This window comes from Oncorhynchus mykiss, chromosome 18 (assembly GCF_057628025.1).
Source record: "Oncorhynchus mykiss isolate SJ-2025 chromosome 18, ASM5762802v1, whole genome shotgun sequence".
NCBI classification, from domain to species: Eukaryota; Metazoa; Chordata; class Actinopteri; order Salmoniformes; family Salmonidae; genus Oncorhynchus; species Oncorhynchus mykiss.
Window position 1 is genome coordinate 20,436,242 of NC_143039.1, and position 19,173 is coordinate 20,455,414.

The window sequence follows — 19,173 nt, forward strand, 5'->3', positions numbered from 1 at the left end:
ATGAGGGAGGAGGATGTCTTCCCTGTGACGCACAGCGTTGAGATTGCCTTCAATGACAACAAGCTCAATCCGATGATGCTGTGACACACCGCCCCAGATCATGACGGACCCTCCACCTCCAAATCGATCCCGCGCCAGAGTACAGGTCTCGGTGTAACGCTCATTCCTTCAACGATAAACGCAAATCCCACCATCACCCCGGTGAGACAAAACCGCGACTCGTCATTGAAGTGCACTTTTTTCCAGTCCTGTCAGGTCCAGCGACGGTGGGTTTGTGCCCATAGACGACGTTGTTGCCAGTGATGTCTGGTGAGGGATTTGTTTCCCTCCTGTTGGTGGTAAACCTGACCATGTAATACACCTTGATTTGGAAAACATTTCCTTTAGAATTTCCAATTGGGTAAACTCCTAGACCGTTGAACCCCTTCAATTGCTTTACATTTCTACTGGTCTTAGTTGACAACGCAGTCAACTGAACTGGTCCACTAAAATCATTCAGTGACTACTTAATCAACACAACTTGATTTGGCTCAAAATAAAACATTGTCAAGGAGCTGGAACCAGCAGTAGAGGATGGAGTGGCCTTAAAGCTGTATGCTGCTGTGGTGCCAAACTGCTGCAGAACTTCACTTGGTAGTTTATGCTGGTAACAGGTATCACCAGCCAGCTTCAGTCCATACCGCACCAGGAGTATAGAGACTGAGAGTGTGCAGTGACATTCTATTTCTTAACTTTGACTTGACCACACTCATTTGGCTGAACAGCCGTTCAACCTCCGCATTTGAGTGTAGCAAGGAGAGGGCAGCGAGTGCAGCTTTGCACAGTTCTTCAAATGGATTCGACCCAGAAGAGTCCGTGTAGTTATTGACTTCACTCCAAAACTCAACTGTATTTTCAGTTGAGTCCCAACTAAACAGATGGATGTTTCTCCATTGGGAAACAATTTTATCAATTGTTTGGGGCTGGTATCCCAGTAGCTCAGCTACTTTAATAATTTCAGTGGTGCCTTTATTGTGCTTTAGTGTTTCCTTAACACTGAACAAGGCCATGTGTCACAAGGCTTCAATGTTGTCTGGGAGCCTTGCTTGCAGCTCCTTGCTTAATGCAACAAGGTACACCGTGCTCTCTAAAAGGTACCCAAGGTATGGTAATGGACTGAGATGTCCATCAATGGCATCCTTCAGGACATCCATTTTTTGCCATAGGGTTGACTACTCTGCTGCAAATTGATGTTAAGAGGTATACCAGATTGTCCTAAAGCTTGACAGGATCTGTTTGCTCTCCCTCAAATGACTTCACTGCAACTTGTACGTCAGACAGGATTGATTTCAAGAACGTCAGGTAGACATAGTTGGTCTTGTCCATGTATGTGGCGTGGAGCACATCCGCCATGTAGTAATGCTCACTGGCCTTGGTCACCTCAAAGTGGAGTTTCAGTTCTTCCCACTGGCTCAATATACGAGTTACCGCAGGCTCAATCGATAGCCAACGTGTGGCACACACTTTGGTGATCTGCAGAGGTTTCTGGCCACAATTAATGGTAACATACACTGCTTTGTACGCCTCGTGCCGTTTTGGGGAAATCGAAAACCAGTTGTAGGTTTCCCTGATTAAGTACTCAACACTCCTAGGGATAGTTTCTTTAGATACTACACTGACAGCCAATTGTAAAGAATGGCACACACAGCGGATGAGTACCGAATTGGGCAATGCACATTCTTCCTTTAAAATCTTGTGCATCCCAGTCATTACGGACGCATTATCAGTGCCAATACCCTGAATATTCTATTTTTTAAGGTTACACTTCTCAAGAAACTCAACTACCACCTTTACTATTGATCTGGCATCACCCCCCTCCAATTCAACCAGCCTGAGAAATGTGGACCCAACGGTTATTTTTTTAGCACTGAAATACTGAATCACCACATGCAGGTATTTCGAGACTCTGACATCAGTGGACTCATCCAAATGGAGATTGAACTTCTCATCCCCCACATCTGATGTTACCCTTTTGAGAAAACAAGGAGCCAGTACTCCCCTAATCATTTCTGTGCACTTGGTGCAGTGCATTTGGAAGTTTGTTGCTGCCACAGAATCTGGGCAGCTTTGCAAGCCATACCTAAATGGTTGCATGCTAGCATCTAACAATGCTCTGCAATGGCCATTGCCATAGTAGCTTCTGCCCTTTTGTAGTCATCCACTTTCTTAACCAACTGTGGTAATGTAGACTGCGTTGTGGGGTTGTACGGTTTTGCTTTATTTATATGCTTTGCTGTAGCACAATGTTTTTGATGTCATACATTTTTGCAAGCATGTCTGATTTGCACTACGCACAGTATGCCCGACAATCATCCCCAATTACTGGCTTCAGCCACCTTTTAATTAAATTCAGGTACAGACTCCTACTCTTTTCTGTACTTCTGGCTATACAATTTTGATTGAGCCATGTTGATTGATGTTGTAAGTTCTGTTCAAGATCAAACATTTGTGACCAACTATATTCATTGGGTTTGTCTCGTCGAAAGCATACTACTGCTGCTGCAGTCAGCCAACAATGACTTGCAATTTGCTGAAATTACTGCTGGACTGTTGCTGCCTGTGCACGTGCTGAGCGCCTGCTGGTGACGTCACTCACAATGCACTTTTGCAACCAGGCACGTGTGTTGTGACAGAGGAAATCGGATTCGTGTCATTTAGAGGGAAAATGCATTTTAGCGTTTGAGTCACTTTTCAAAAGTTGCTAAAAGTTCAAAATACATTTTTAAAAGTAGCTACATTTGTGGCTAGGTGCTGGTTGAAAAAAAGTTGCCAGGGTACTCTGAAAAGTTGCTAAATCTAGCAACAAAATTGCTAAATTGGTATCACTGCGCCCAGTTGTAAAGTCACATGACACACGTCCCTGATCACGTGACCGCAGCGTACAAAACACTCCTCGTTCCTTTCTTTCTACTTGTGTTTACGACGTTCTTATACCTCAGTGGTTTATGGAGGAGATGGAAGTCAACATGAACACATTGCTGGCAGCAGGGCTTCTACTGCTTTTCGCTATGCCCGGAGAACTTTACAGAATCCCTCCGCACGAGGAAGTCGCCAGGATGGCTAGATTCGTCGCCAACCAGTGCAACTGGGCTTCCATGGCCACAATATCGACCCATGAGCCAGTGCAAGGACAACCCTTCTCCAATGCGTTCTCTACCAGTGACGGACCAGTTGGGTCTGGGACTGGGGTGCCCTACATGTACCTCACCACTATGGAGATCTCTGTCCAGGATTTAAAGGTGGGTAGGACAATATTTCTGTCAATTGCAACGTAGGAAATGTATGGATCACTGGTGCCAACAATGTCAAGACAATACAATAACGTAAAGTCGATGACAGATAAGGTTATTATTTGCATTATGTCACCTACTGCAAGGAAAAAGTCCTTGTTCCATTTGTAGTTGACACTTTATTTCCATTTAGAGCCATGAATGAAAGTTGTTAAATTATGCAACTCATTGGCCTATCATGAGTCAGCTGCTTTTGGGGAGTGACACAGCAATTTTTTTGTAATTACGTCATATTTCAGTCTTATGTTGACTGTGGCAATGAATTGACAGCTCCTAGTCTGACCCAGCCAGCACCATGTATGCCAGTGTAACGGATGTGAAACGCTAGCTTAATTTAGCGGTGGTGCGCGCTAAAGTGTTTCAATCGGTGACGTCACTTGCTCTGACAGTATACACACACACACACCTTGAAGTAGTACTTCCCCTTGCTCTGCAAGGGCCGCGGCTTTTGTGGAGCGATGGGTAACGATGCTTCGTGGGTGACTGTTGTTGATGTGTGCAGAGGGTCCCTGGTTCACGCCCGGGTATGGGCGAGGGGATGGTCTAAAGTTATACTGTTACACCAGTTTGACACACTCTTTGGGCTCAATTCAGTCAGATCACCATTAGCCAACATCCGCATGAACTTTGTTAGAGCTGTATTATTCACAAGCGGCTCCTGGCATATACCTAAAGCCATAGGCTAAACTTTTGACCTTTTCTCTAATAAATATGTGTGACGCCATTCAAAAGGGATGTGCTGAAGAGTAAGGAGATACTGACTGACTGACTGACTGTGTGTTTCAGGTGAACCCCCAGGCTTCCTTGTCCATGTCCCTGGCCCAGACAGACTTCTGTAAGAACCAAGGATACGACCCTCAGGATCCCCTTTGTGCCCACATCATCTTCTCTGGCTCTGTGCTGGAGGTGAGGGTTAATGACATACACTCACACACACAATCAGTCTCACTCACTTGCGCAGTGTTTATCTTCATGAATCCTCACTGTTCTGTTTACCTGTATGTTTCTGACAGATTAACGGTACAGAGGCCACCTTTGCCAAGAAAGCCCTGTTCAGTCGCCACCCTGAGATGGTCGACTGGCCCACCGACCACAACTGGTTCTTTGCCAAGATGAACATCACCAAGGTGTGGGTTCTGGACTACTTTGGAGGGGTAAAGACAGTCACACCAGAAGACTACTTCAAGGCTACACCCTACAAGAGACACCACTGAGTGAGTAGCTATTGATGCTTTTCTCTTGCCTCTGAGGCCCTGTCCAGAAACAACCCCTAGCCTCTGACACTGGATCAGTGACTAGGGGTTTCACTGCCTCGTGCAAATAATCTTAGGATGCACTTTTGTGGAGTGCACCTCTGAACCAGAGCCTGATTGGTCAGATGTCATGGAGTTTGATCAATGTGTCGTCGATATGGTTTATTGTCAGGAATGAAAGTGATGAATAGCACTAGGTGCACGTGACAAAAATGTACTGAGTCACTGTTTTAGTTTACAGTGGCTTCAGAACAGCTGACCGTTGTATTTCTGTCTTGTGATTCTTTTAGGAGGACACCACAGCCAGTTTGATGAGGAGGAATCCTAAGTGTTTCATAGTGAGCTAGAGGGCAGGGGAGGATGGACCCAATATTTGGAATAATGAAGACTTTTTTTAAATTTTCTTCCCCCAACTAAATTTGCTCAATAATGGCCATTTGCTGAATTCCAAATAATGTAATATCTACTGAGGTGTCTGTGGGGGAAGGGGATGGTTTGGAATTCAGCGTTTCTCTCATATGCTTCCAATTGAAATGTATGGCTATAGGGATGGATCTCTGTGTGTAATTGTGGGTTATACCCTTTAGGAAGCTCTATTGTTGTGCAATATAATTATTTTAAGAAGGACTGCCTTCGTTGTTAGGGAGTTCATTTGGCTTTTGTAGTTATAAGAAAGAATTGATGGCATCTCTCCCATGTGAGCAGTCATATGCAGTGTTGTATTTTTACCACAAGAGGGGGAGGTGTGATGCTTGGTACAGACAGAAGCTGGCTTGAAGGGTAGTTTGACCAAATTACATATGTTGTAGTAGTATGGAGGTGATTTTTGTTTGTAATGCCATTTGGGGTATGCCAACAAGGGTACTACCACTCTATTGTTTTTGGACAATGCCACCAATAAGCTGTAGCAAGGTAAACAAACCCACATTCTGGGTGGCAGACGCTAGCTCCATAGAATACCTTTTTAATGTAGGTATCCATCAAATTAGAATAAGTTGTAATTTGGGTGAACCATTTCTTTAAAGCAGAGGAAAAACATGACGCTCTTGTTGAATTAAATTGTGTGTTATAGTTAGTTAGTTAGTTAGTTAGTGGTATGTGTTGATTATGAAGCATTGCACTTGTCATCTACAAATCCATTTCTCATTTTACAAGTAAACCTTTTTTAGTCTTCATTTAATCAGTTTGGGTCTAATTCATTTCAATTCAATATCATGCCAAAATATAACTAAATGTGACATGCATTTAAAACAAAATATATTCAGTTTTACAACATCACTTCTGATTTTTGCTGGAATTTAAATACATTCTTTGTATATTTTCTACGTGAAATAAGTATTTATATGCTCCTCTATTCTCTATTGATGCTGACACGGTACATATTTTTGTAAACAAAATGATGGATGATTTGTCTAAATAAAGCTATATTTTGTATGTACTTTCCTTTGTTCTTGTTGAATGTAATATTTATCTTATTAAATAATCAGGTTGGTTTTCCCATGTAGGATGCAAGTAAGCATGACTGGTCACACTGGGCTACTAAGTAGATGAGTCCAATAGAACTTATAGCACACAGCTCTTCAGTCATTGGGCTACTAAGTAGATGAGTCCTATACAATTGTGTAACACACAGCCCTTCAGTCAAAAACATATTCCTCTCAACATTGACAGGAAGTGCCTCCTCTGAGTAATGAGAAGGAGCCATGTCTTTAGAGTTGAGGATAAGGGAAGTGTAGGCCAGGCTGAGAGAGGCGTGTGTGTCTGTCTTGTGTAACCAGGTGGAGCAACACTAAGCCACTTCCTGTACGCTAAGGCGAGGAGCCGCCAGCGAGTCGAGGCATCACTCAGCCTCAAGCAGCTGCTGTAGGAGGACAACACCACCCAAACACAGAGAGAGAGAGAGAGAGAGAGACAGGAGAACGAGAGGTTGCCCACAAAACCCATCTTTGGAGGGCCATCATCCCCCAAGGCCCAGGAAGACAGCAGAGAGGAGTGTGGGACGGTTTCTAAGAGAAGGGGCTCGACCGCACCCATCCAGAGAGGAGCGATGGACCCTCGGAAGTGGACGGGAGGCCTGCTGGTCCTGTCTACTGCACTACCCTATGTCGGTAAGACCCCTCCAAACCCTGTTTCTCTTTGCACCTGTGCTCATCCCTGACCCCTGTCAATCGGTGCTCAACCATCCGAAGCCTCCATCAACCTGGTATCATCAAAGAGCTGGTGTAACTCTGTAGTATTTAGCTGAAAGTCTAGTTTACTCATTATAGACCATTATACAGCTGTACAGGCACCCACTCAAATGGAGTCGTACTACCTATGATGCCTGCATGGTGCTTTGAATCCTGGCTGGGTAAAACACGGCTCACTCATGGTGGTGTCCTCTGTTTCTCAACAAGAGGCGGCCATCTTTGATGAAGCAGGAAAAGATAAATGAGGTAGAGCAAAACACAGCGCTGTAGTCATATAGAGGGTTTAATAAACACAAGAGTTCCAGATTCTCACACAAGTGTTTAGAACCAGGGCATATTGTTAGAAGAAATGCTAACTTGACCCATATTTAACTTCTTGGCACTGAATGAAGGGACTTTTTACTACCACATTTACTACTCTCTCCATCGTGTCAATGCCCTCACGTTGGTTTGGATTGGCTTTCAAATGTTACGTTACTGTGAAGTGTGTGTGTGTGTCTGTGTGTGATCTGTATTGTACACAAGTGAACAGACGGACAGAGACCCGGCTCTGACTTTGAGTTGGGTTTTGATCATGTGGAGAATACAGAGGTGTCTGCTGTCTCCTTCCACTCTGATTGTTGTGTTCTCTCATCAAAGGGGACAGGTTGAATTTTTTTTTTTAAACAAGACAATTTAAAACATCTACCTAGATTTGTTAATTCCAGTAAAATTATCATATTCTTGTTCCCTGTTCCAACAGTCATTCTCAAACCCTCACTGTCAGTGGAAGTTACGGTATTGTTGTTGTATTGTTATGTTTAAGAAATAAGGCTTGAAGAGGGTGTAGTGTATGGCCAATATACCATGGTTCAGGGTTGTTCGTTCGCACGACGCAACGCAGAGTGCCTGGATAAAGCCTTTATCCGTGGTATATTGGCCATATACCACAAACCCCTGAGGTACCTTATTGCTGGTATAAACTGGTTAGACATGTAATTAGAACAGTCAAAATAAATGTTTCGTCATACCCGTGGTATACGGTATCAAATACCACGGCTTTCAGCCAATCCGTATTCAGGGCTCGATCCACCCAGTTTATAATATAGTGCAAAGTATGTGGTGCATTACTCTCAATCAATAATGTTATTATATTGAAATTAGGGATAGTCTATCTGGACAAATACTGTTTTCATTGTGAGTAGCTATATATATATATATATATATATATATATACCTTACCATTACCTTGTCATTATCACTTAGCTCCGTGTAATGTTCTAGCAGAAAGGGTAATGTAATCCTAGAACACAACCAGTGAAATAAAGGTTATGGTAAGGTTTAGAAAAGGAGGAGAGAGAGCATCATGATTTTACTTTTTCAACTTTTTTTTCTCAAAAACAGAATGAGGGGTCGCTTGAAGAATATCTAATGCAGAAATATATTTTGGATTGGTTCACGCTAACAACTAAATTGCTAATGATTACTTCATTTAAAAATATTTATTTCATAATTGTAACTTTCTGATTTTGCAGAGGCAATGTCGGCGACGTAGGCTAGTCTAAAGTATGTGTGACTATTCGTGTGAGCGCTCGGGCCCCGTTGTCAACCAATTTGTATTTATTAGAGATCCCCCAATAGCTGCTGCCATTGGCTACTCTTCCTGGGGTCCAGACACATTAAGACACTTACATTACACATAAAACAAAAGATAAAACAGTACATCATATAACATTATTACACCAATACATATTTACAATACAAAATGTATAATACCACCATATTACAGTGTGTGTGTGTGTGTGTGTGTGTAGAGTGCGTGTGCGTTCGTATGCGTGTGAATGATGGTCAATGGTCAACTCTTTATTTAGATAAGCAATTTAAAAAGCTGGAAAGTTTTATGGTTACTGTACTATGTGTTTAAATAATGGTGGGTTCTTTTGGACAATATACAAGTGTCCTATTCGGACGGTAAAGATGTATAGATTACGATATACTGCCTTACTGGACAAGTCCTCTTACACGCTTATTAGAGAACGTGTCAGTGTTGTCAATAGCTTCTCCACTTTGCGCTTTATGATTTGCTCATTGTGTTTGCATTAGAGAAACAATCAATGTATTTCAACCTCTCCATTTCATTTTCAGTCAGCGGTTCTCTCCTTTCTGCCAGTTGGCTGTGCCATTTTGGGGAAGCTTTGTTTTTGAACCCGTCATAGAACAGTGTTTGGTGTGAGATACATTACTGTAACCATGACAAGGTTGGAGTTCTCTCTCACTCATATCCCACTGAGACAGAGAACCATGTAGGAGGGCCTTCTGTTTCCGCTCTCAACAACAGCGTTTGAAAGCTGATACTACCAGTTACACTATTAACTAATTAAATGACAAAGGCAGGTCCATAAAATCTGAAATGACATGTAGTGATATTTATTTAATCACAGTGAGCAACCTTTGGGGTTTAAGATGCAGTTTATGTAAAATTACTAATGTGTTGATTTGCAGAATTTGTATTTAAAAAAAATGCAATGGTCTATTCAAAATGTTTTAATGCAATTCATCCAGCTAAATTGCACCCTTAATATTGGCCTGCGTGTTGAACTAAACGATGCTGTCATTGCTCAACAGGCTCTAAAGTCTGATCAACAATCTCTGAAAAATAAAAAAGAAACACGTTTTTTTTACTACTCAAATCATCTGATTATGTAATTGAAACATAAACAGTCTGTCTTCAGAGGCAAAAGCTGAATGGAAATGTCTTCACGTCTTCAAAAAGAGTTTTCCGTGGGTGAAATCACATCACTCAATGACGGTACATCAAAGTTGCTGAGTGTCACTTTTTAAACAAGGATTTTAACACACCTACTTGTTTCTCTCTTTCCAACAAACTTCTACCGAGAAATGATAGATGTTGATGTCACCACACTGCAAAATAATCTATCAAAACAAAGATTTCAGTCAGTTTCCTTTTAGGAGACCAGTAGATAGATGGTATGTTCCATCAACACGGTCACTGGCAGTACATGGCGCTAAAGTTGGCAATAAAAGACCTCAGCAGCAAACTCTTTAACAACAATTAAAAAGCTTGTAACCTTTTGACCTTTACATTCAAATTGTCACCGTTTACCTGTGGCCACTGCACTGGTCAGGCCCGAGATGGACTAGACTGAGGCTACTATTCAATCAAACACACAATCCTTGTTTTATGGGTGGGCTATTTCAAAATGAACTCTCCCCTTGCTGTAATAATCAATGTTGGATTCACATACTCAGTGAAAAACAGGCTAGGTTCCCACACGACGTAGACAAATTCCAATATTTCTGTTTAAAATATTTTTTCTTGCAAATTCACATGCATACATTCACACACTCAAAATTGTACAATATATTATACAACTGGACTCTGTAGCGTCTCAGGGTTTGAGACACGAACTCTGACCGCAATGCAGAGAGAGAGAGACAGATATGTTCTTGTAGCGATGCAGCTGTTTCTTAAAAATAGTTATTAGGAAACAACCTGCGGAGCTCGTCAGGTCTGATACACCCGCCCCCCACCACACAACCTGCGGAGCTCATCATGTCAGGTCTGATACACCCGCCCCCCACCACACAACCTGCGGAGCTCATCATGTCAGGTCTGATACACCCGCCCCCCACCACCCGTATCCATGCCCCCCCCCCCCCCCCCAGCCTCTCACTGACAACTTCACACTCAAAGCTTCCTGTATCAGATAATATCACTTCACGATGATCTGCGATCTAGGACTTGACCGTAATCATACCTCACGTTTCATGGTGCTGGGGTTAATCACATTACATTTAATTTCCTGTCAGTAGGCCTCTGACAGGACATGTGGTTTCTCCACAGCCCTGTAGTTCAGTTTGGAGTGTGGGTGTAGTTGACCCTAACTTAACGTGCACAACATGTAATCAGGGTTAACCTTCACTAGAACTTGTTCACATGTAAATGTGCTGCACAGTGGAAGTATTGCACAATATGGTGCTAGAAAGCATGACATTTGAGTATGAAGTGATGAAGAACGCAGATCCATTTTTTAAAATGTCAACGTTAACATGATGAACTATCTGGAGCAAGTACTTTGAAGTGGACACAAAGTATTGCTGTTCCTGCCACATGTGTTTGGCCCTTTCTGCAGAGGCCCCTGAGGAGGCTTTAACCACACTAAGGTTTACCTGTGGTGGGAAGGGAGAGACTGTCTGTGAGGCGACCACAGCCGCGATCATGGCAGTGTTAGTGATAGTGGAAACGTCTCCCTCCTAGGTCAAAAGACAAAAAGTTACTGAAAACGAATCGATTGTTTACTGAATGACCTCATTAAATGTTGTTTTGTGGTATGTACACATTTAAAAGGTGCTACAAACACAGAACAAAGACTGTTCATTTAGTCAATCACTCAATGTCCAATTCCGCTCAGTAGGCCATCTGTCGTTAAACATCAGAATCATATTTTATTCCTACACATGCCCAGAATATGACTTGGTGCTGCTAGCAATTAACAATATAGTGAGAGAAACAGAATTTACACAAACTGCTCTATTCATTCAGATCCGCTTTGTCCAACATCTGCACAGCGGTCGTTTCGGTGGTGCCGGAGGTAGGACTGCGTTAGAAGCTGTCAAATCCACAAGCGGCTCCTGGCATTATACCTAAAGCGGACATTGCCATTGGCTGCACGGAGTGGCATGAACAGAAATCCCATGCAGCCTTGTTTCTAAGTCAGAACAGTGGAATGTGAGATGTGATCTACACCTCCATTATGATGATAGAAACTATTTGGCCTCCACTTTCTCCTTCTGAACTTCTAACGCCAGTGGGACAGTGTGGCTTCGTGACAATGATCGCAAGAGCAGCTGCTCGCCGATTTGTTGGCGCCAGCGCAGTTCCACCTCCTTCGACAACGGCAAAACATCCGCTATGCGGGTGTCTGCTATCGCCGGTTAACCCATGATCTGATTGAAGCCAGAGTTTACATACATTATACAAAAAAGTCAAGTGAATACAGTTGATGCGGTGTGCAACGCTGTGCACCGTGCCTCAGTCTCTACCGTTTACACTGAGTGTACAAAACATTAGGAACACCAGCTCTTTCCATGACAGACTGACCAGGTGAAGCTGGGATCCCTTATTGATGTCACTTGTTAAATCCACTTCAATCAGTGTAGATGAAGGGGAGGAGACAGGGTAAAGAAGGATTTTTAAGCCTTGAGACAATTGAGACATGGATTGTGTCTGTGTGTGTGATTCAGAAGGTGAATGGACAAGACAAAACATTTAAGTGCCTTTGAACGGGGTATGGTAGTAGGTGCCAGGAGCACCGGTTTGTGTCAAGAACTTCAACGCTGCTGGGTTTTTCATGCTCAACAGTTTACCGTGTGTATCAAGAATGGAGTCAACGTGGGCCAGCACCCCTGTGGAACACTTTCGACATGCCCCAACGATTTGAGGCTGTTCTGAGAGCAAAAGGTGGTGCAACTCAATATTGGGAAGGTGTTCCTAATATTTGTACACTCAGTGTATATTATGTTGACCTAAGACTGCAGGAACAATCCCACACAGGACCTGTAGGACTTTGTTTTAAGGGTCAGGGTGCAACTTTATGCTTCTGATTCCAGACATTCAATAGCTCTGCCTCTGTCCCACTTTCAACAGCTCTGCCTCTGTCACACTTTCAATAGCTCTGCCTCCGTCACACTTTCAACAGCTCTGCCTCCGTCACACTTTCAACAACTCTGCCTCCGTCACACTTTCAACAGCTCTGCCTCCGTCACTCTAAATAGCTCTGCCTCCGTCACACTTTCAATAGCTCTGCCTCCGTCACACTTTCAACAGCTCTGCCTCCGTCACACTTTCAATAGCTCTGCCTCCGTCACACTTTCAATAGCTCTGCCTCCGTCACACTTTCAATAGCTCTGCCTCCGTCACACTTTCAATAGCTCTGCCTCCGTCCCACTTTCAACAGCTCTGCCTCCGTCACACTTTCAATAGCTCTGCCTCCGTCCCACTTTCAATAGCTCTGCCTCCGTCACACTTTCAATAGCTCTGCCTCCGTCCCACTTTCAACAGCTCTGCCTCCGTCCCACTTTCAATAGCTCTGCCTCCGTCACACTTTCAATAGCTCTGCCTCCGTCCCACTTTCAACAGCTCTGCCTCCGTCCCACTTTCAATAGCTCTGCCTCCGTCACACTTTCAATAGCTCTGCCTCCGTCCCACTTTCAACAGCTCTGCCTCCGTCCCACTTTCAACAGCTCTGCCTCCGTCCCACTTTCAACAGCTCTGCCTCCGTCACACTTTCAATAGCTCTGCCTCCGTCCCACTTTCAACAGCTCTGCCTCCGTCACACTTTCAATAGCTCTGCCTCCGTCCCACTTTCAATAGCTCTGCCTCCGTCACACTTTCAATAGCTCTGCCTCCGTCCCACTTTCAACAGCTCTGCCTCCGTCCCACTTTCAATAGCTCTGCCTCCGTCACACTTTCAATAGCTCTGCCTCCGTCCCACTTTCAACAGCTCTGCCTCCGTCCCACTTTCAATAGCTCTGCCTCCGTCACACTTTCAATAGCTCTGCCTCCGTCCCACTTTCAACAGCTCTGCCTCCGTCCCACTTTCAACAGCTCTGCCTCCGTCCCACTTTCAACAGCTCTGCCTCCGTCCCACTTTCAACAGCTCTGCCTCCGTCCCACTTTCAACAGCTCTGCCTCCGTCACACTTTCAATAGCTCTGCCTCTGTCACACTTTCAACAGCTCTGCCTCCGTCACACTTTCAATAGCTCTGCCTCCGTCACACTTTCAATAGCTCTGCCTCCGTCCCACTTTCAACAGCTCTGCCTCCGTCACACTTTCAATAGCTCTGCCTCCGTCACACTTTCAATAGCTCTGCCTCCGTCACACTTTCAATAGCTCTGCCTCCGTCACACTTTCAATAGCTCTGCCTCCGTCACACTTTCAACAGCTCTGCCTCCGTCCCACTTTCAATAGCTCTGCCTCCGTCACACTTTCAACAGCTCTGCCTCCGTCCCACTTTCTAAGGGTAAATGACAGAACAGACAAACGGTCAGGGAGGATGAAGGAAATACATTTTAAATGGAAATAACTTTGACATTGTGATGCTGTAGTCTTTACACAGAGCAGACCTCAATGAAACAATTCACAAATGACCATACAATCTAGCTGTGTTCTATAGCTGTTGCTGTAGGTTTTATTATTTGCACAATTAATTAAATAATTTTTTTGGATTCTGAAAGGCAAGGAAAACCAGCCGAATGTTCAATTCTGAACTCAATCATCAAGCTGCAAACATTTTGAATTGAGTATATATTTTAGTCTCCTTGGATAAACGCATTCACCAAATGACTACATTATTACTTGATTAGACTAAGAAAGCATTTCCTGTTGTAGTGTTTCGATGAGGCCCCTCTTACAAGGTCCTAACAGGGTCGTCTTCATTAGCGCACACCTTAGCAAAACATTTTGCAACAGGAAACGAAAACAAATGTGAATTATAGGACAATTTCAGGTGGCCCCTCCGTGTTTGTCTGTTTTCTTCCGTCCAGGTACCTAATGAATACGACCCAGCACCAGTCTGCTACTGGAGCCCTGACCCTGTCTTCTATGAGTCACATCCTGTGTTCTGCCATGGCTTTTAGTGCAGGTGACATGAGGCGAAGGACCATTTTCTTTTAGGCTGGTTCAACAACCCTGGTGGTACAGTGCTGCTAATGCAGCCGGACAAGTTCATCAGACCACATATCCTCCCTCTCTCATTCACTGACTGACACATGTAGACTACTGCACAGCCTCCTCTCTCATCCACTGACTGACACATGTAGACTACTGCATATCCTCCCCCTCTCATTCATTGACTGACACATGTAGACTACTGCTCAGCCTCCTCTCTCATTCACTGACTGACACATGTAGACTACTGCTCAGCCTCCTCTCTCATTCACTGACTGTCACATGTAGACTACTGCTCAGCCTCCTCTCTCATTCACTGACTGGCACATGTAGACTACTGCACAGCCTCCTCCTCTCTCATTCACTGACTGACACATGTAGACTACTGCACAGCCTCCTCTCTCATTCACTGACTGACACATGTAGACTACTGCCCAGCCTCCTCTCTCATTCACTGACTGACACATGTAGACTACTGCCCAGCCTCCTCTCTCATTCACTGACTGACACAGACTACTGCACAGCCTCCTCTCTCTTTCACTGACTGACACATGTAGACTACTGCACAGCCTCCTCTCTCATCCATTGACTGACACATGTAGACTACTGCACAGCCTCCTCTCATTCACTGACTGACACATGTAGACTACTGCTCCGCCTCCTCTCTCATTCCTGACTGACACATGTAGACTACTGCTCAGCCTCCTCTCTCATTCACTGACTGACACATGTAGACTACTGCTCAGCCTCCTCTCTCATTCACTGACTGACACATGTAGACTACTGCACAGCCTCCTCTCTCATCCACTGCAGGTGCAAGCAGACAGCAGATTGCAGTAGAAAACATCTCCACATCTACAAATACATGTATTATTACTAAACAGTAAGGGCTCTGTGCATGCAGACAGTTACCTGGAGGTCACATGATCATCCAGACACATAGATCAGGAAAAAAGGACAATTGTGAACTTTTCTGAATGTGGAAACACACACACACTTGCCTCTGTATTCACCGTGCTGAAGGTCTCCTCCTATTGTCCCTCTGAAGGTATACTCAGTTCAAGGCCAGGTGTTCCTAATGTTTGGTATACTCAGTGTATACTGTATACACTTCTTAAGAGCTTACTGACCACAGTGTTTGTGTCTCAGCCAACCTGAAGCTTGACCACAGTGTTTTAGTGTCTCAGCCATCCCGAGGCCTGACCACAGTGTTTCAGTGTCTCAGCCATCCCGAGGCCTGACCACAGTGTTTCAGTGTCTCAGCCATCCCGAGGCCTGACCACAGTGTTTCAGTGTCTCAGCCATCCCGAGGCCTGACCAGTTTCAGTGTCTCAGCCATCCCGAGGCCTGACCACAGTGTTTCAGTGTCTCAGCCATCCCGAGGCCTGACCACAGTGTCTCAGCCATCCCGAGGCCTGACCACAGTGTCTCAGCCATCCCGAGGCCTGACCACAGTGTTTCAGTGTCTCAGCCATCCCGAGGCCTGACCACAGTGTTTCAGTGTCTCAGCCATCCCGAGGCCTGACCACAGTGTTTCAGTGTCTCAGCCATCCCGAGGCCTGACCACAGTGTTTGTGTCTCAGCCAACCTGAAGCTTGACCACAGTGTTTTAGTGTCTCAGCCATCCCGAGGCCTGACCACAGTGTTTCAGTGTCTCAGCCATCTTGAGGCCTGACCACAGTGTTTCAGTGTCTCAGCCAACCTGAAGCTTGACCACAGTGTTTCAGTGTCTCAGCCAACCTGAAGCTTGACCACAGTGTTTCAGTGTCTCAGCCAACCTGAAGCTTGACCACAGTGTTTTAGTGTCTCAGCCATCTTGAGGCCTGACCACAGTGTTTTAGTGTCTCAGCCATCTTGAGGCCTGACCACAGTGTTTTAGTGTCTCAGCCATCTTGAGGCCTGACCACAGTGTTTTAGTGTCTCAGCCATCTTGAGGCCTGACCACAGTGTTTGTGTCTCAGCCATCCCGAGGCCTGACCACAGTGTTTCAGTGTTTCAGCCATCCCGAGGCCTGACCACAGTGTCTCAGCCATCCCGAGGCCTGACCACAGTGTTTCAGTGTCTCAGCCATCCCGAGGCCTGACCACAGTGTTTCAGTGTCTCAGCCATCCCGAGGCCTGACCACAGTGTTTCAGTGTCTCAGCCATCCCGAGGCCTGACCACAGTCACAGTGTCTCAGCCATCCCGAGGCCTGACCACAGTGTCTCAGTGTCTCAGCCATCCCGAGGCCTGACCACAGTCACAGTGTCTCAGCCATCCTGAGGCCTGACTACAGTGTTTCAGTGTCTCAGCCATCCCGAGGCCTGACCACAGTCACAGTGTCTCAGCCATCCCGAGGCCTGACCACAGTGTCTCAGCCATCCCGAGGCCTGACCACAGTGTTTCATCTGCTTCTGTAATCCTGACTGCGTCCTTATCGTCAGTCTCTCTCTTGAAGGGAGGCCAAACTGTTTCTAGATCAGATATGTCCTAGTGGAAATGACAGATAAGGAGGGGGGAGGGTGTATTTTGCAGTCCATGGACCGATACCTATCGTTTGGATGTGGCTGATTTGGTCTCTAAGCTTTAGTCAGTCCTAGTACAAAGTAAGTTGGAAATAGGTCTTTGCCATATATGTAACAGAAACACACACCTGGGGCTCACATAGGCAGTTATACCACCTCAGACTCAGAACGTGTTGCAGCTGAGGAAACCACTGAGCTAGATACAGCTCCACTCACCCCCACCACAAAAAGGCTTAGAGTCACAGCAACCACACTGAGCCTGACTGTCATATGACTGTCTTCCTGAGACGCACAGAGAGAGAGAGAAGTGAAAAAGTTAACAAACTGTTTCTGTTCAATGTATGTGAGAAAGTGAGTGCACATAGAGACATACACACTCTTGCACACACGCCTACTTCCATTCACCTTCCTGACATAATCTTTCTACCAGTGAGGGGTGGGTTTTACCGGGGGTGTTTGTGTGTGTTCTCATTAATGTCAACCTCTCCCCTGCAGAAGCGTTGACCCCATTGTACGACCCTAAACTCTGCTACATTCTGGACGGCTTCCTCCTGCTCTACGGTCTCGTCATCACTGGACTGTTGCTCAGAGAGAAAGTGAGTCCAAGTTTACACACCACTATATGGGTAGATGCAGATTAACCTCTGACTGGATATACGGGTACCAGTTTTATTAGGACCAGTTATTGTCTCAACATATTTGGCTGATCTCTCTCTGTTTTGTAGTTCTTCAAGTCCAGGGGCAAGATATTGGAGGATGACGATATCTACACTGTGAGTAGTCGTGTGTGTGTGTGTGTGTGTGTGTGTGTGGGGGGGGGGGGGGGGGGGTTGTGTTGATGATCCTGGAACACTGTCCCTGTGTTTTGTAGGATCTGAAACCTACAGACGGGGGTGGTTATGGACGAATAAACAGAAAAGATCCAGAGAGTGCAACGGCACGCGATGTAAGTGTGTGTGGATCTATATGTCATGTAGAAGAATGAGATTCGTATTACCCCAATCATGCATCAAAAGCCTGATTCTGTGTACCTTGTTATATTATTCACAGAATCGCAGGAATAATGATGACACTTACACGGTAAGTGCATTACCCAACATACAGTATAATTTCATGTTAGTTTAGATATTATAATAGATATGGATGTTTCTCATAACTCACTGTTTCCCTCCGCAGTCCCTTAAAAAACCAACAGACGACACGTACAGGGAGATCGCTGTGAAGGACAAGCAGCGCCGCAGGAACAAGAACGACCAGGTGTACCAGGTGTGTAGTTGAAGTTTATTTGTGGGATGCACATGGTTCACACAGTCCAACGAAACGCTTACTTGCACGTTCCCTATTGACCACGCCCCACCGCTGAAACCAACCAATTAACAAGGCCCGAATACACAAACAACAGCCCTTTCACTATTAGTTTCTCTCTGAGGGGACAGTGGTAGGGAAGTAGATGAGAGGGAAGGAAGTGTGCAGTGAGAGGTTTGGAACAAAGTGGAAGAGGGAAGGGTTTAGTGAGCGATTTGGGATCAATCCTAGTTGACTGTGTCCCCCTCCATCTCTCTTATCAGGGTTTGAGTGCCGCCACCAAGGATACCTATGACTCTCTCCAGATGCAGCCTCTCCCTCCTCGCTAACAGAAACATCATGGAGGATCACGCCTCGTCCAGCGGTCTCTCCTGTTTGCCTTTCTATCTGCAACCAGTATACTGCTACAGCGTTGTTGTATGCAACAGTTACATATCCCTCTTCTCAAATCATTTTAAATTGGTGAATAGTTAGTTATTTACCCACCAACATCTAATAATCACTGGTATCTAGAACATTCCTTGTTGTGTAAAAAGTATGTTTGCAGTTGTGTTACTCCCTTTTTATCTTTCAGGCTTTTGTTGGAAAATCTGTAGACTTTTGCGCCAGTAACAATTTCATAACTGTCTTAAAATATAATCAAGTTCATATATTATCACTATTTTATGACTTTAGCTCGTCTCTTCTCCCCATACACCCCCAGTCTGTAACCTTTGACCTTGAAACTCATTCTACCAACCCTTCCTCATTGGCTACTGCTTTTCTAGTTTATACCTGGAGTAATGTAATTAAAGAATAAATATGTAGGTTGTTATTTTGCATACAGTGTACAGTGTAAACTTTCCCCTCATGTTTATAAGAAATAATGTGCCTCAGCACTATAATAAAGCCATTACAAAGATCTGATTATCAGGTTTGTCCTT

The 19,173-nt window shown here is 44.8% G+C and overlaps 2 protein-coding genes across 2 annotated transcripts; both read left to right on the plus strand.

Moving 5' to 3' along the window:
* Nucleotides 1-658: 658 nt before the first annotated feature.
* Nucleotides 659-6,020, plus strand: LOC110495515 (protein CREG1). Its single transcript, XM_021570809.3, has 4 exons — nt 659-3,278; nt 4,116-4,235; nt 4,343-4,543; nt 4,873-6,020. Exons 1-3 carry the CDS (start codon nt 2,985-2,987, stop codon nt 4,541-4,543), a joined length of 615 nt encoding a protein of 204 aa, XP_021426484.1. The 5' UTR covers nt 659-2,984; the 3' UTR covers nt 4,873-6,020.
* A 460-nt stretch (nt 6,021-6,480) lies between these two features.
* On the plus strand, nt 6,481-19,146 carry cd3z (T-cell surface glycoprotein CD3 zeta chain). The gene is given in 7 exon segments (NM_001165113.2): nt 6,481-6,690; nt 17,441-17,541; nt 17,671-17,718; nt 17,817-17,891; nt 17,996-18,025; nt 18,122-18,211; nt 18,514-19,146. Coding segments are annotated over 7 exon segments (471 nt in total). The 5' UTR covers nt 6,481-6,629; the 3' UTR covers nt 18,580-19,146.
* Nucleotides 19,147-19,173: the final 27 nt, after the last annotated feature.

Excerpts from the sequence above, each read along its gene's own strand:
- LOC110495515 (XM_021570809.3), top strand. The coding sequence starts at position 2,985 with ATGGAGGAGATGGAAGTCAACATGAACACATTGCTGGCAGCAGGGCTT. Across the intron at positions 3,279-4,115 it reads TCTCTGTCCAGGATTTAAAG|GTGAACCCCCAGGCTTCCTT; the intron begins GTGGGTAGGACA and ends TGTGTGTTTCAG. Across the intron at positions 4,236-4,342 it reads TCTCTGGCTCTGTGCTGGAG|ATTAACGGTACAGAGGCCAC; the intron begins GTGAGGGTTAAT and ends TGTTTCTGACAG.